This window comes from Pseudophryne corroboree, chromosome 8 (assembly GCF_028390025.1).
Source record: "Pseudophryne corroboree isolate aPseCor3 chromosome 8, aPseCor3.hap2, whole genome shotgun sequence".
NCBI lineage: Eukaryota > Metazoa > Chordata > Amphibia > Anura > Myobatrachidae > Pseudophryne > Pseudophryne corroboree.
The window spans coordinates 63,025,632-63,042,747 of record NC_086451.1 but is presented as its reverse complement, the minus strand read 5'-3'; the positions used below and the strand labels follow the sequence as shown (position 1 = coordinate 63,042,747).

General features: G+C 45.1%; 2 protein-coding genes across 4 annotated transcripts in view; one reads left to right on the top strand and one right to left on the bottom strand.

The window, feature by feature from the left end:
* Positions 1-9,198, top strand: part of PHYHD1 (phytanoyl-CoA dioxygenase domain containing 1) — a 98,801-nt gene extending 89,603 nt beyond the window's left edge. For both annotated transcript variants that reach the window (XM_063936500.1, XM_063936501.1), the window contains 4 exons: positions 5,423-5,551; positions 7,662-7,778; positions 7,905-8,031; positions 9,044-9,198. In XM_063936500.1, coding sequence (XP_063792570.1) covers positions 5,423-5,551; positions 7,662-7,778; positions 7,905-8,031; positions 9,044-9,089 — 419 coding nt within the window. In that variant the 3' untranslated portion in view covers positions 9,090-9,198. The remainder of the gene's footprint in view (positions 1-5,422; positions 5,552-7,661; positions 7,779-7,904; positions 8,032-9,043) is intronic.
* Positions 9,199-9,271: 73 nt separating this feature from the next.
* The window catches only part of DOLK (dolichol kinase), a 15,586-nt gene continuing 7,741 nt past the window's right edge, over positions 9,272-17,116 (bottom strand). For both annotated transcript variants that reach the window (XM_063936491.1, XM_063936490.1), the window contains exon 2: positions 9,272-11,895. In XM_063936491.1, the coding sequence (XP_063792561.1) occupies positions 10,202-11,770 (1,569 nt within the window). In that variant the 5' untranslated portion in view covers positions 11,771-11,895 and the 3' untranslated portion in view covers positions 9,272-10,201. The remainder of the gene's footprint in view (positions 11,896-17,116) is intronic.

Here is a 17,116-nt window from a genome sequence, read left to right as displayed (position 1 = left end):
GAAGAGGCTGCCTGGTGCAGTCTTTTTCCTCTTCCTCTGCCCCGGGGCAGAAATGAGTGGCCTTTTGCCCGCTTGTTCTTATGGGAACGAAAGGACTGAGTTTGAAAAGACGGTGTCTTTTTCTGCTGAGAGGTGACCTGGGGTAAAAAGGTGGACTTTCCAGCCGTTGCCACCAGGTCTGATAGACCGACCCCAAATAACTCCTCCCCTTTATACGGCAATACTTCCATATGTCGTTTGGAATCTGCATCACCTGACCACTGTCGCGTCCATAGCGCCCTTCTGGCAGAAATGGACATCGCACTCACTCTTGATGCCAGGGTGCAAATATCCCTCTGTGCGTCACGCATATATAGTAATGCATCCTTTAAATGCTCTATAGTTAATAATATACTGTCCCTATCCAGGGTATCAATATTTTCAGTCAGGGAATCCGACCAAGCCACTCCAGCGCTGCACATCCAGGCTGAGGCGATTGCTGGTCGCAGTATAACACCAGTATGTGTGTATATACCTTTTAGGTTATTTTCCAGCCTTCTATCAGCTGGTTCCTTGAGGGCGGCCGTATCAGGAGACGGTATCGCCACTTGTTTTGATAAGCGTGTGAGCGCCTTATCTACCCTAGGGGGTGTTTCCCAACGTGCCCTAACCTCTGGCGGGAAAGGGTATAGTGCCAATAATTTGTTAGAAATCAGCAGTTTTTTATCGGGGGATACCCACGCCTTATCACACACCTCATTTAATTCATCTGATTCAGGAAAAACTACTGGTAGTTTTTTCACACCCCACATAATACCCTTTTTTGTGGTACTTGTAGTGTCAGAAATGTTCAATGCCTCCTTCATCGCCGTGATCATGTAACGTGTGGCCCTACTGGACATTACGTTCGTCTCCTCACCGTCGACACTGTATTAAGTATCCGTGTCTGGGTCTGTGTCGACCATCTGAGGTAATGGGCGTTTTAGCGCCCCTGACGGTGTCTGAGACGCTTGAATAGGCACTAACTGATTTGCCGGCTGTCTCATGTCGTCAACAGTTTTTTTTTTTTTTGCAAAGTGCTGACATTGTCACGTAATTCTTTAAATACAACCATCCAGTCAGTTGTCGACTCCCTAGGGGGTGACATCACTAACACAGGCAATTGCTCTGCTTCCACATCATTTTCCTCCTCATACATGTCGACACAATCGTACCGACACCCAGCACACACACAGGGAATGCTCTGACAGAGGATAGGACCCCACTAGCCCTTTGGGGAGACAGAGGGAGAGTTTGCCAGCACACACCAGAGCGCTATATATATATTCAGGGATAACCTTATATAAGTGTTACTCCCTTTATAGCTGCTGTATTATATATTAGCTGCCAATAGTGCCCCCCTCTCTTGTTTTACCCTGTTTCTGTAGTGTAGTCTGCAGGGGAGAGTCAGGGAGCCTTCCTTCCAGCGGAGCTGTGAAAGAAAATGGCGCTTGTGTGCTGAGGAGATAGGCTCCGCCCCCTTCACGGCAGCCTTTTCTCCCGCTTTTTTCTGGAAAACTGGCAGGGGTTAAATGCATCCATATAGCCCAGGAGCTATATGTGATGCATTTCTTTAGCCACATAAGGTTTTTATCAAGTTTTATTGCGTCTCAGGGCGCTCCCCCACAGCGCCCTGCACCCTCAGTGACCGGAGTGTGAAGTGTGCTGAGAGCAATGGCGCACAGCTGCAGTGCTGTGCGCTACCTTATCTGAAGACAGGAACGTCTTCTGCCGCCGCTTTCTCCGGACCTCTTTGCTCTTCTGGCTCTGTAAGGGGGCCGGCGGCGCGGCTCCGGGACCCATCCAGGCTGAACCTGTGATCGTCCCTCTGGAGCTAATGTCCAGTAGCCAAGAAGCCCAATCCACTCTGCACGCAGGTGAGTTCGCTTCTTCTCCCCTTAGTCCCGCGCTGCAGTGAGCCTGTTGCCAGCAGGACTCACTGAAAATAAAAAAACCTAAGTATACTTTTACTTCTAAGCAGCTCAGGAGAGCCACCTAGATTGCACCCTTCTCGGCCGGGCACAAAATCTTAACTGAGGCTTGGAGGAGGGTCATAGGGGGAGGAGCCAGTGCACACCAGCTAGTCCTAAAGCTTTTACTTTGTGCCCAGTCTCCTGCGGAGCCGCTATTCCCCATGGTCCTTACGGAAGTCCCAGCATCCACTAGGACGTCAGAGAAATGATGATATTCCTTCGAAGGAAGGGAATTTTAGTTATCCCTTACTTGGACAATTCCCTGATAAGGGTAAGATCCAGGGAACAGTTGGAGGTCGGTGTAGCACTATCTCAGGTAGTGTTGCGGCAGCACGATTGGATTCTCAATATTCCAAAATCGCAGCTGGTTCCGATGACTTGTCTTCTGTTCCTAGGGATGATCCTGGACACAGTCCAGAAAAAGGTGTTTCTCCCGGAGGAGAAAGCCAGGGAGTTATCCGAGCTAGTCAGGAACCTCCTAAAACCGAGCCAAGTCTCAGTGCATCAATGCACAAGGGTTCTGGGTAAAATGGTGGCTTCCTACGAAGCAATCCCATTCGGCAGATTCCACGCAAGAACTTTCCAGTGGGACCTGCTGGACAAATGGTCCGGGTCGCATCTTCAGATGCATCAGCGGATAACCCTGTCACCAAGGACAAGGGTGTCCCTCCTGTGGTGGTTGCAGAGTGCTCATCTTCTAGAGGGCCGCAGATTCGGCATTCAGGACTGGGTCCTGGTGACCACGGATGCCAGCCTGCGAGGCTGGGGAGCAGTCACACAGGGAAGGAATATCCAGGGCTTATGGTCAAGCCTGGAGACATCACTTCACATAAATATCCTGAAGCTAAGGGATATTTACAATGCTCTAAGCTTAGCAAGACCTCTGCTTCAAGGTCAGCCGGTGTTGATCCAGTCGGACAACATCACGGCAGTCACCCACGTAAACAGACAGGGTGGCACAAGAAGCAGGAGGGCAATGGCAGAAGCTGCAAGGATTCTTCGCTGGGCGGAAAATCATGCGATAGCACTGTCGGCAGTATTCATTCCGGGAGTGGACAACTGGGAAGCAGACTTCCTAAGCACGACCTCCACCCGGGAGAGTGGGGACTTCACCCAGAAGTCTTCCACATGATTATAAACCGTTGGGAAAAACTCGACAGGTATTGCGCCAGGTCCAGGGACCCTCAGGCAATAGCTGTAGACGCTCTGGTAACACCGTGGGTGTACCAGTAAGGGTATGTGTTCCCTCCTCTGCCTCTCATACCCAAGGTACTGAGATTGATAAGATGGAGAGGAGTAAGCACTATATTCGTGGCTCCGGATTGGCCAAGAAGGACTTGGTAACCGGAACTTCAAGAGATGCTCACGGAGGATCCGTGGCCTCTACCTCTAAGAAGGGACCTGCTCCAGCAAGGACCCTGTCTGTTCCAAGACTTACCGCGGCTGCGTTTGATGGCATGGCGGTTGAACGCCGGATCCTGAAGGAAAAAAGGCATTCCGGAGGAAGTCATCCCTATCCTGATCAAAGCCAGGAAGGATGTAACCGCAAAAACATTATCACCGCAATTGGCGAAAATATGTTGCGTGGTGCGAGGCCAGTAAGGCCCGACGGAGGAAATTCAACTGGGTCGATTCCTACATTTCCTGCAAACAGGAGTGTCTATGGGCCTGAAATTGGGGTCCATTAAGGTTCAAATTTCGGCCCTGTCAATTTTCTTCCAAAAAGAACTAGCTTCAGTCCCTGAAGTTCAGACGTTTGTAAAAGGGGTACTGCATATACAGCCTCCTTTTGTGCCTCCAGTGGCACTTTGGGATCTCAATGTAGTTTTGGGTTCCAAAAGTCACATTGGTTTGAACCACTTAAATCTGTGGAGTTAAAATATCTCACATGGAAAGTGGTCATGCTGTTGGCCCTGGCCTGGGCCAGGCGCGTGTCAGAATTGGCGGCTTTATCCTGAAAAAGCCCTTATCTGATTTTCCATTCGGACAGGGCGGAATTGAGGACTCGTCCTCAGTTTCTCCCTAAGGTGTTTTCAGCGTTTCACCTGAACCAACCTATTGTGGTGCCTGCGGCTACTAGGGACTTGGAGGACTCCAAGTTGCTAGACGTTGTCAGGGCTCTGAAAATATATGTTTCCAGGACGGCTGGAGTCAGGAAATCTGACTCGCTGTTTATCCTGTATGCACCCAACAAGCTGGGTGCTCCTGCTTCTAAGCAGACTATTGCTCGTTGGATTTGTAGTACAATTCAGCTTGCACATTCTGTGGCAGGCCTGCCACAGCCAAAAATCTGTAAATGCCCACTCCACAAGGAAGGTGGGCTCATCTTGGGCGGCTGCCCGAGGGGTCTCGGCTTTACAACTTTGCCGAGCAGCTACTTGGTCAGGAGCAAATACGTTTGTAAAATTCTACAAAATTGATATCCTGGCTGAGGAGGACCTGGAGTTCTCTCATTTGGTGCTGCAGAGTCATCCGCACTCTCCCGCCCGTTTGGGAGCTTTGGTATAATCCCCATGGTCCTTACGGAGTCCCCAGCATCCACTTAGGACGTTAGAGAAAATAAGAATTTACTTACCGATAATTCTATTTCTCATAGTCCGTAGTGGATGCTGGGCGCCCATCCCAAGTGCGGATTGTCTGCAATACTGGTACATAGTTATTGTTACCAAAAAATCGGGTTATTGCTGTAGTGAGCCATCTTTTCTAGAGGCTCCTCTGTTATCATGCTGTTAACTGGGTTCAGATCACAAGTTGTACGGTGTGATTGGTGTGGCTGGTATGAGTCTTACCCGGGATTCAAAATCCTTCCTTATTGTGTACGCTCGTCCGGGCACAGTATCCTAACGGAGGCTTGGAGGAGGGTCATAGGGGGAGGAGCCAGTGCACACCAGATGGTCCTAAAGCTTTCTTTAGATGTGCCCAGTCTCCTGCGGAGCCGCTATTCCCCATGGTCCTTACGGAGTCCCCAGCATCCTCTACGGACTATGAGAAATAGAATTATCGGTAAGTAAATTCTTATTTTCTTCTTGCTGCTGATTCCTCTCCCTATGCAACCAAGCATCTGACTAGCATTCCTCATTGCTTTGTTGCATTGCATACCTGCCTTTAAGTCACCTGAAATAGTGACTCCTAAATCCCTTTCCTCCTCAGTTTTCATTACAGCGCCGTTAATACAATACTGTATTATATTTCTACAGTATGATACTAATGTAAATGTACAGCTATTTCTGCTAAGACAAATACACATTTGTGCTAAACAAAGCGCTGCATAAGTTTTTTTCCTGCTTATCAATGACATTGTAATGTAGTGTTCATAAAACAGGTGGTGACTGGGAAAGGCTAATGGCATGCACAAAAGGGGTTTCTCTAATAAATGTGTCTTGCAACATCTACCCACCCATTAATCAGTGCTGCCCTATATTTTACCTCAGTGACGCCACACCAAGATGCCACATTCCTGCACACACAGCCGCTTGGTAAGATCACAGGCTTCTGGATTGCTGTCGAAGATGCAACTGAACAAAATGGCTGCCTGTGGTTCATTCCAGGTTCTCACCGGGGTAAGAGATAGACATAGTGTCCCTTTGCTTACTGATTGCCATTTCATAGCATGTGTCACTAGTAGAAATGTATCACATGCTGCACACATCATGGGAGCCTATCAATTGCCCAGTACAGGAAATGACAGGGGTATCCATCTCCTGTCCTCAAGGTCCCCCAGCAGGTCATGTTTTCAGGATTTATTTAATAATGCACAGCTGATTTTATCTATTTGGCTGGGTTACTAATTATCCCACCTGCTTCCACATATAAAAATCCTGAAAACATGGCCTGTTGTGGTACTTGAACTGGAGCTGAAAACTACTGTTGTGCAAAAAAGTTTAGCTTACCTGACCTCTAGTGTGACGTGGCCTTTAAACAGTCCTAGAGCACACTACCATCCGGCCACACAATCATTGTTACTGATAGCAGTACAGAACAGTCTTTTCTGTTCTCCCAGTTACTAATGACCTCCTCATACACTGATGCAAGCTGTCCACAACTGCATCTATATGAAAAGTCATTTTAGTCCAAATTAGTCCTATGTTGCTGCATAATTACCTACATCTACTTGGGGCAGATGTATCAAGATTTGGAGAACGATAAAATACCAAATCAGTGTGTAATGTTACAAATGGATTGGTTGTACTTTATCTCTCTCCAAGTCTTTACACATCTTCGAGAGAGAGAGAGAGAGAGAGAGAGAGAGAGAGAGAAAGTGGAGCACTTGCTCACATATTGGTGTATGAGTAGCTTAACCCTCCACCATACATGGAACGCAAAGAAAATAAATCCTACATTAAATGGCTGCCCATTGCCTGCACAAATGCCACGTACATAAACACATTCCAATAAAGCTACATATTACACCATGTTTATCACATGCGCACTCCGCACTGTGCCCTGGGGACATTGTGCAATCATAAAACTGCAGCAAGTCTGACAGCTCCTGATTGGCTCTGAAAGCTCACATGACTTCATGTGATCTTCAGCCCACACAGGCTGCGGATGTAATAACATGTAGGTACCGCCCATCAGTTACTACCATGACTTAGCAATTGGTGTTCACTGCATGGCCACATCACTGGGATTACTGGGCTCTGAGGGAGTAACCTCCACCAAATTGCGATACAGAAGCATCTTGTATTTGCACTAATTTCAGGCTAACTATGCATAAGGAGCACATGGGCAGGAAGTACATCAGTGATGTTACCGGTACCACGTATAAGGATAGATTGTCTTTTCACGAATATTAGCTGAACACACAAGATATGGAAAACAAACCTTAACTCCCTGAATAAGGACTTGGGTAGGCCAAGGGACTAAATAGATAATACTATGCGACTTGTGATATCCCCTCCCCGTGAATAGCAGTCTATTACCATTACCATAACTCTGCAGATATTTGGGTTGGCTGGCTCTAGTATAGAAGCATAAATTGTTGGTACAGGTTGAGTCTCCCATATTCGAAATTCTTAAGACCAGTAGTATTTCAGGTCTGTTCCATATTTTGGAATATTTGCATACCATAATGAGATATATTAGGGATGGAACCAAAGTCTAAACAGCAGATGCATTTGTTTCATATACACCTTATACTCAGAGCATGAAGGTAATTTTATATAATATTTGTAATCATTTTGTGCATGAAACAAAGTTTGTGTACATTGGGCCTAATTCAGAGTTGATCGCAGCAGCAAATTTGTTAACAGTTGGGCAAACCATGTGCAGTGCAGGGGAGGCAGATATAACATGTGCAGAGAGAGTTAGATTTGGGTGGGGTGTGTTCAAACTGAAATCTAAATTGCAGTGTAAAAATAAAGCAGCCAGTATTTACCCTGCACAGAAACAAAATAACCCACCCAAATCTAACTCTCTCTGCACATGTTATATCTGCCACACCTGCAGTGCACATGGTGTTGCCCAACTGTTAACAAATTTGCTGCTGCGATCAACTCTGAATTACCCCCATTGTACCATCAGAAGGCAAAGTTATCACTATCTTAGTTGCATGCAAAAATTTGATGGAATTCGGAATATTTCAGCTATGGGCGACACAACCTTTATTAGATGTGGTATGAACGGACTTAGACTTTTGGTAGCTAATGTCCCACCTTCTCTTCTGACAAGCTGGAATCTCCCGTCGTATGGTGCGTACACCTCCTGGCACCATCCCGTGCACAGAGTTTATAGGAAAAGAGCAGGACTACAACGATGATCGATTTGTGCCCGTCCCAGTGACTAAAGGTGATTTACAAAACTTACATCCATATATAAGGCTATTACATTTTGTTAAAAAAAGTATGATGCCAAGTGTCATTACCCAGAATCCTTTGCTTGTATGCTAACGTTTATATTGTTACTTAAAACTAGGAAGCCTTGTTCTCATCCATGGAGAGGTTGTCCACAAAAGTGAACTAAATATATCGCCAAACTCTCGCCACGCTTTCTCCTTCCATGTTATGGAGTCCGAAAACTCCACCTGGAGCCCGGAGAACTGGTAAGGACCTGGGATGTGCATTCATGCCCGATACAGTCTAATGTTCTGTAAAAGCAACATGACTCACCCTCACACTTACTACTACAAAACACTGGGCTGCAGGCCAATCAGAGCCTGAGGACGGGGCTTTGAGTGGGTTGGGGTATGCTCCATGTCACAACACCTTGTAGGGAAAAAAACAACATTGGATGGTTCTGTATCATTGATGGCACGAAAACATCTGATTCTCCCCATCGATGGTAAGTGTATTCAACACTGAGTATAGACCATCGATGACTTTGAAACATTGATGGTCGATGGCCATCTCCAATGTGCAACACACGAGAGATATAGAAATATGTATATGATAAATAATGCACATCCATACTGTAAATCATCAAGGATAGAAATCAGTTCTGAAAAAGGCAGGGGACTGAACGTCACAGAAACAGTCACGTAAACATGTTGTGACTTCTAATAGCCGTATAATTTACAGTAGGATGTACATTATACATTTTCTAACATCTTCCACTTGAAATGTTATGATGTGAAATGTCTGTCCGCAACTTTGGATGGGATAGAAAGCACATCCGTTTTACATTTATTGTGTTGGGTGTAAGGTAGAAACTTAGTAGGCTGTAGGTGTCACTGTTGCTATAGCTGTGCATGCTGAGGAACCTAATACAAGTACAAAGAAATTATTCAGCATCAACTATGATCAAACCAGTTAGCTCGTCTGCGATAAAAAGCAGCGAGCGAACGGGTCAGAATGACGCCTTATGTCCTTTGCATAGAACTTTTAAATTAGTTACAGATTCTAGTCCAATAGTACTGGATGTGGACCATTTGCTTCCTAGTAAACAGAAAGGGTAAGCGTCTGATAATAGGAATTAGCACAGTGTCCTAAAACAAACTACTACGGGACGGGGGACAGTTATTAAAGACAGCTGACCATATACACAGCTGATCTTCTGTGTGTAAATGTCATTGACGGAAATGTCTAAATATTGCATACATTTACTGTTTTCTCCAGGCTGCAACCAACCACAGAACTACCATTCCCATTGCTGTACACATAAGATGTACATTCCATGCATCTGGAGTGGTCCTCGTTGGCATGATCCTTTTGGGGTGATGTTTATACAACCTTGACAATAAAGAAATCATGTTTATACAAGAACCAATAAATCCACAGTCTCGTGAGATGAATGTCACCTTATCAGAAGGATCCTGTCATTCATTTAGCTTCCACAGACGCACAAACAGTACAGATCATTTATTTCACTTTTGTTTCCTTCTTTTTGGAGAATACAAAAAGTATTATTTTATTTCACATCTGATTTTATACTTTTGCAGATTTGTTTTTAATACTTTGTACTGTGTACGGAGGTATAATGTAAAATTATGTTACAAATAAATTATAAAAACAACACAGACATCAATAATCAGAAGATTAGTCTTCAGCTCACTTTAACACTATCCTGATGTAGGAGTCTTTCAATAAATGTTTTGATAATACTGTCGTCAAAATGATGGTCTTATCCCACAGTACTCACAGGTGTCTGCTAGAAATTGGGGCATAAATGGTGTTACAGAAAGTGACTGGGGGGACAGAATAAGACTCCTGGTGGAGTGGTCGGGCATAGACTGCAGCAATGTGGGCCAAGCCTGCACACATCTGGTGCCAGAGTACCAGTCCCACCTAGAAGATTGCACTAGGATGACTATGGTGGTGCTAGCCCTGAGTAATAAGCAGTTTTATCATATTAATACCATATCAAAATTAATCAAATGTGCTCCTATATGCAGGTATATTTTATAACCTCAAACATACATATAAGTTAATATTGCTACCACACAGTATTTGCCACCCCCCTCCCCCCCAACCAGTACCTTGATCAAAAGGCAATTATACGTTTCTCGCATGTCACATAAGTTCTTTTACACAGGAGCTAGTTGTAATATTGCTATAGCATATCAAGGCAGGAATAAGAACAGCCCGATAAACGTGATCCATCTGCAGAATATCTGCATATAGGAAGATGGATATTTGTGTATCACCTAGAACACTGTTCAGTATAATGTTGGGTCACCTTTAATGCAGCCGAACCATCTGATTTTTATTATTATTATTATTATTTTTACCACATCCTATTTACCTTGCAAGGGCATGAGGGCTCAGGGTCAATTCTCAGACCATCAGTAGGATTTGTAGATAAAGTGGTAGAATCAAGTTGTCTATTTGGGTGGTAAAAGCTTCTAACAATGACACCATTGTGATGGACCCTACTATCCACATATAGCTTCTATTCATGATCACATTGCTATCAAAAATAAGAATAAGGGCTACTGTAATAATCTGAGCAAATATGGACATCATGGTCCCTTCAAATGTCTTCTTGGTACCAGGCCATTTAATTTCGCCCAAAGTACTACCACAAACAGATGCAATGGTGTCACCTACTCCCACTGCTAGCACCCCGCAGTAGGGAAGCAATGTAGCCGGTCCGGAAAGTGAAGCAGCACAGAGCCTTGGAAAAAGCCAGATCGGTAGCGACATCCCTACAAGAAGGTATATGTGTGTTAAAATCAGAGGTCCACTATCCCTCTCATCCAAGAAAAGTGTCAGCAGGTTCCGTAACGTCTGCCCTAGTGGTTTAATACGGAAGTATCGTACATACTCCAGTAGCACAAAAACAGCCAAGCAAACCACAGCAGAAACAAAGAGTAGTTGAGCGTCATAGATAAGTCCTGGAATGTAAGTGGCCACTGCAAGAAAGTGAAAGTATTTGCGAGTCACTGTGGAGATCTCTGGCTTCTTGGAATCTGTGGTCCTTTTGGAATTTTGACACAACACAACCACACAAGCTGTTAGAGCAAGGAAAGTCCAGAAGCCTAAAAGATATAGCCGTGTATTGTTCTGCAGCAGAAACTCCACCAACCAGAAGAGTGGGTGCCTCTTGATAAGGTACTGTAGCCACGGCACGAAGATCCCTAATCCTAAAACGGCAGTCATCATGTAGAAAAACAAAGCAGATGTCCAAGTAGAAGAGTCCATAAAAAAGAACAGCGCAGAGAAGATAATTCCCAGTAGGACCAAAGCCACCAGTGTCACCAGCAGAAGGTAATCCGCTGGATCTCCCCGGCCACCCACTGCGGTCAGAGAGCGTTTGATAAGCTGGTTAAGAACAAAGCTGAGCCCACCAAGAACTATTAAAGCTTCTCCAGGAGTGAAACAACGTGGTAGCAGGTACAAAAGAATCATGCTAAGATATACAAAGATGAGGAGCACCTCTAGAACTTCAATGACTTCTGACACCGCCAGGGAGTTCTTCATAGTGTAGAGTATAGCGCAGCCGGCAGCCCCGGACACTATGCAGGTATTTTTCGGCACAGGTTTTGTAATGCCCAGTGCAATGATTGAGAGGAAATATGCCAATGCCATTCCCGTGGCACATACCACCACTCCATACCTTTCAAAGTAGACATTGCCAGAAGCTTTGCACCTCTCCCTCAATACAACGCCAAGCAGGGGGATAATCATGCTGGCTGGCAGAAGTCCACTGTTGGCAGATGATCGATAATGAAATACGGCTCCGCTCGACTGTAATAACCGGTCCCATTTGTGCTGCACATAAAAGGTCTGCACAGCCAGGGCCACAATACACCAGGAGAAGCGATCCCACACTGCAGCATGTATGCTGAGGACAATGCAGAACACCACAAGGGACTCAGACACCAAACGCTTATTCACCATCATGGCAGCCTTCCGGGATTCAGGTGGGTTCTCTCCTTTGATGCTGTTAATGGCACTTCAATTTTATCAGCTGTAAAAATGGCCTCCGCACTTTGCATAGTCCCTGCAGAAGCCTCGTCTCATTATTCCTACAAAGATATTTTATTTATTTAGCACATAATGTCACATTTTGAATTGACAAAACAAAATTACAATGTGCCCAGAACAGGAGCCAGAAAGCCAATACTAGTGGCTCCTAACTTTTGGGAGTTATTTCAATTGTTGCCCATGAGTGTATAGCTTCCCTGCTCTATGGGGTGATTCAATTGTTTTCCCCTGGTGTCTATTACTGGTGGGCGCCCAATGGAGCAATTCAATTATTGCTCCGTTCGGGTGTAGTGTTCATTCTAGCACTCCGCACCTGTCACAACTAGTGCAGTTCCTCTCTGCTGCCTGGGGTATCGCTCTCTGCTCTGGTGTTTCTAGCACCCTCTGGTCTTTATATCAGCACTGAGAAACAGACCAGGGTGTGCTAGAAGCACCAGAGCAGAGAGCGACACCCCAGGCAGGAAAGATAAACTGCATGGGTTATGACGGGTGCGGGGTGCTAGAATGAACACTACGGGTGTGTGAATCCCGGGGGTGCACATATATTTCAGCTGGCAGCCTCTGTGGTTTAACCAGGAAAATTTGGGAGCGACAAAAACAATTCAATTGCTCCACCAGGTACCCATTAATTAGCAAAACAAATTGAATTCCCCCCTATGAAAGAGTCTACTGGTTCCTGAACTCATTATTTTGTCCACCCCTGGCCAAACACCATATCTTTTAAGGATATAATAAAACTAAATTATACCATTAAAGGGGTTTTAAACATTAGCAAACATAAATTTACTGGCCTCTGCATGTCCTCCTACAACGGGATGCGGTCGGGATCCCTGTGGATCCCAAAAGTAAGTGCTGGGTTGGGTTGAGGGCTAGGCACTAGGGCAGGCATGTCCAAACTGCGGCCCTCCAGCTGTTGAGAAACTACACATCCCAGCATGCCCTGACACAGCTTTAGCATTCTCTGACAGCAAAACTGTGTCTGGGCATGCTGGGATGTGTAGTTTCACAAAAGCTGGAGGGCCGCAGTTTGGACATGCCTTCACTAGGGGAAGGGTTAGGAATAGGATGCAGGGGGGGGGGGATGGTTAGGGTTAGGCTGCGGGAAGGGAGTTAGGGTTAAATATTTACAGTGATCCGTCCGTATGCTGCTGTAGGCATTCTGACGGGATCCCGACGGCCAGGATTCTGATACCATCCCCCTACAACTTGTACTAAATTCTTTGTAAGTCATTATATCATCAGGCAGAGTTGTTTATTTTCATTGTTCCCGAGATGCATACACAACACCCTTTTATATTAAGCTCTCGCCTAAGTTATGGAAGAGACAATTACTCTAGTAATGTTTAAATGAAATAAATGCAGCAACAACGATATGGGTAGAGATAAGAAAATTGGATTTTATTGTCCTATTTGGGTGTGTAAATAAATATACTATAGGGCTGATTCTGAGTAGCAAATCAAAAAGAGCAAGCAAATTTGTATATGGAACAAACCATGTTGCAATGCAAGGGGGTGCATAGTTTTTTTTTTTTTTTTTTGCACGCAGGGTAAATACTAGCTGCTTTAGCATGTAGCCCACATATACTGGCCAGCTTTTTTTCTACAATGCAATTTAGATTTGAGTTTGGACACACCCCTCTCACATCTAAATCTCCCAGCACATGCAGTGCAACATGGTATTGCCAAGGTGCAGATGTATTAACCTGGAGAAGGCATAAGGAAGTGATAAACCAGTGATATATGCAAGGTGATAAAGGCACCAGCCAATCAGCTCCAATATGTAAATTAACAGTTAGGATCTGATTGGCTGGTGCCTATATCACCTTGCACATATCACTGGTTTATCACTTCTCCAGGTTAATACATCTGCCCCAAAGTTACTTGCTCTTTTGTTTTGCTTTCAAATCAGATTCAGCCCCTGATGTAAATGTCCTTTATTTAAAAAAAAAAAAAAAAGTATTAAAAGTTTTAAGTTATAATTACACAAGTTATAAAGTTCTAATTATCTTTAGGACATATTTGGTAAGGTTCCGGTATGAATGGTCGACAGTCATTAGGTCGACCACTATTGGTCGACATAGACATGGTCGACATGGACACATGAAAATGGTCGACATGAAAGGTCGACACATGAAAAGGTCGACATGAGTTTTTAAACTTTTTTTGGTGTCGTTTTTTGCGTAAAGTGACTGGGAACCCCAATTAGTGCACCGATTCGCTCGCCATGCTTCGGGCATTGTGCCTTCGCTCCGCTACCACTTCGCTCGGCACAGATTACCGTTCCAATCGTAGTCCACGTGGATCGTAAAGTATGGAAAAGTTCCCCAAAAGAAAAAAAAAAGTTAAAAAACTCATGTCGACCTTTTCATGTGTCGACCTTTCATGTGTCCATGTCAATGTCGACCAATAGTGGTCGACCTAATGACTGTCGACCATAACATGGTCGACCATCTGAACGGATACCATTTGGTAATGGTACAGAATTGCAGCTTGCTTTACCCCTGAGACTAAAGGCCCATACACACTGGTCAATATATCGGCCGTTCTCTTGAACGAACGATATATCGCGGGTCCGTCGGCCAGTGTGTATGGCCGATACGTCTGTGAACTCCGTCGTTCACAGACGTATCGCGACGGCCGCGCAGCACAGCCGACGGCCAATAATATCTACCGATATATTGGCGCGTCGCTGTGTGTGCACGGCCGACCGCCCGTACACATGCTGCGGCGGCCGGCGGTGATTGACAGCTGAACTAAGCGGGCGTGTGTACACGCCCGCCCAGTTCATGACGTCAGTCCCCCGACGGATCGGGCAGTGTGTATGCACAGCACACTGCCCGATCCGTCCATAGATATATCTGCAGATCAATTGATCTGCAGATATATCTATTAGTGTGTACCCACCTTTAAGGTTTGTGCTTTGTATCTGGCCATTAATTATCTTAACCTAAAGCTGGATACACACTAGAAGATTATCTGTCCAATCTTCCTGGTTGGACTGAAAATTTGGTAATGTATGAGAACAAATGACAATTGACCATTTGCTCCAAACAGTGGAAAAGAGACAAAAATGGTCATTCAGGCAAATTGGTTAAATCCGTTTGATTTAACCAAACGTTCGTTTTGACACCTTCAACCAGCCAGATTGGACAGATAATCCAAATTAAAACCATGGCATTATTACAGCTAGCAAAAGTATCTACCCATGTCATATGTGTAGCCCCAGGTGACCTCTCAGCAGAAAGGGCATCATTAACGACCCCCTCCCTCGTCTGAACATGTACAGACGAGGGAAGTCCTCGTTAGCCGCAGATGTAGCATGGGTGTTGTTCTCTCCGCCGCCCCCCTGTCGTTGCTTCTTTCCCCGCCAGCATCAGCAAGTGGGCCTTTAGTTTACAGTGTGTCGTGGAACAAGTGACACAGTGCCCTCTTGCCATGGCAGGGACTCTGGTGTAGAACTGGCTCACCAGCTTTTGTGGAATTAAAGGGTCTATTTACTAAGCCATGGAGAGATAAAGTACCAACCAACCAGCTCCTGTCATTTTTCAAACACAGCCTGTAACATGGCAGGTAGAGGCTGATTGGATGGTGCTGCATCTATCTCCAAGTCTTAAACTGGGAATATACTATACAATTATCTGTCAGGTAATCTGCGAGATCTGGCTGGTTGGAATGAACATCTGGTAATGGATGAGAACAAATAACAAAATCGACCATTTGCTCCCAAACACTGAAAAAAGGACAAAACCTGTCCGTGATTAATCAATTTGTATGAAAGACAGTTTTTGTTAGTTTTCCAGTGTTTGGGAACAAATGGTTAATTGTCATTTGCTCTCATCCATTACCATATTTTTATTCCAACCAGCCAGATCTGGCAGATTATCTGCCAGATTAGTGTATGCGCAGCTTTAGTAAATAATGTATTAGTAAGACACATACTGTGCCGCTAAAGCTGCTTATCGAGGTGAAGCAAGAAATGATAATGCTGAGCAGTATTGACATCTTGGTTGCAAATTGGGGAGAGAAAACAAGTGCTGATGCGCTACATCAATATGCATGAAATCTCATTATGAGCTGATGGTGTATGAGCAGACACAATGGGAGCCGGCGATGGTAATGGTAAGTAAGGCTGGGTACGCACTGCACAAACAAAATCAGCTAATTGCCAAATGCGCCAACAGAGCTGCTTATTAGGTAAGCATACACACAAATCGGCTGCTCAATATGTCTGTGCAGACGTCACAACTGGGCGGCTATTTGAAGCCCACCCAGCTGTGATGTATGTCCCTGCAGCCAGATTGGAGAGTCAGTGTACACACAGCCAGACATGCAGATATATCAGCTGTGCTGCAGGGACAATGCAATAGGTCTGTAAATTATAGCATTCACAGACCTATTGAGTATACACACCCACCATCCAGCTACAGATATATCGTTTGCCACTTGAACAAACAATATATTGTTCTAGTGTGTACCCAGCTTAACACACAGCACCATCCTCAGATGGCACTATGTATCCTCAGATGGCGCTATGTGATGGCACTATGTACTATTGGGCTAACAATGAAAAGCTCAGATTTTCCTCACTTCTTAATGCAGATCACGCTTCGCCACCACGGCTGGCTTCAGTGGCAGCGTCATTCGCAGAGGCGGAAGGCACCACGGTAGAGTCTAGATTCTCTTCGTGCAGAGGACCTTTCCCATAACCCCCTGGGTCCATGTCACAATCTATTTGGAATAGAAAAGTGTGGCGAGCGAAGCGAGACACCGTGCCCGATGCGTGGCGAGCCCGCGAGGGTCCAATGCTGCATAGAAAAACAAACAAACCCCAAACGAACGGAGAACGAAGAAAACATGTAGGAGCTGTAAGGGCGGAAGTTCTCTCCTGCCCACTCGTTTTGTCACGTCCAGGTCCTTTGCACGAAGGCAACATAGACACAACCAAGGCACCACTGGTGAAATCTGATTTCCTTTTAGTACATTTCAGGGAAGCAGTAATTACCCCTTCTTCAATTAAAACACAGAAAATAGGGAATTAACAACGTCAGATGCATGTACCCCTGGCTGTAAGGTTGTGCTGAGACTTGTAGCTCCACAGCAGCCTGCCAGGTGTATAATGGGAGGGTTTATGCTGGGGGACATACTAAAAGGAATGACACTCTGGTCTGCATAAATGGAATGCCAATTGACTATAATGGGAGTAGATTGAATATTTATATATATTTCCAAAAATCTTAAACTTATGAACTATATCTTCAGCAC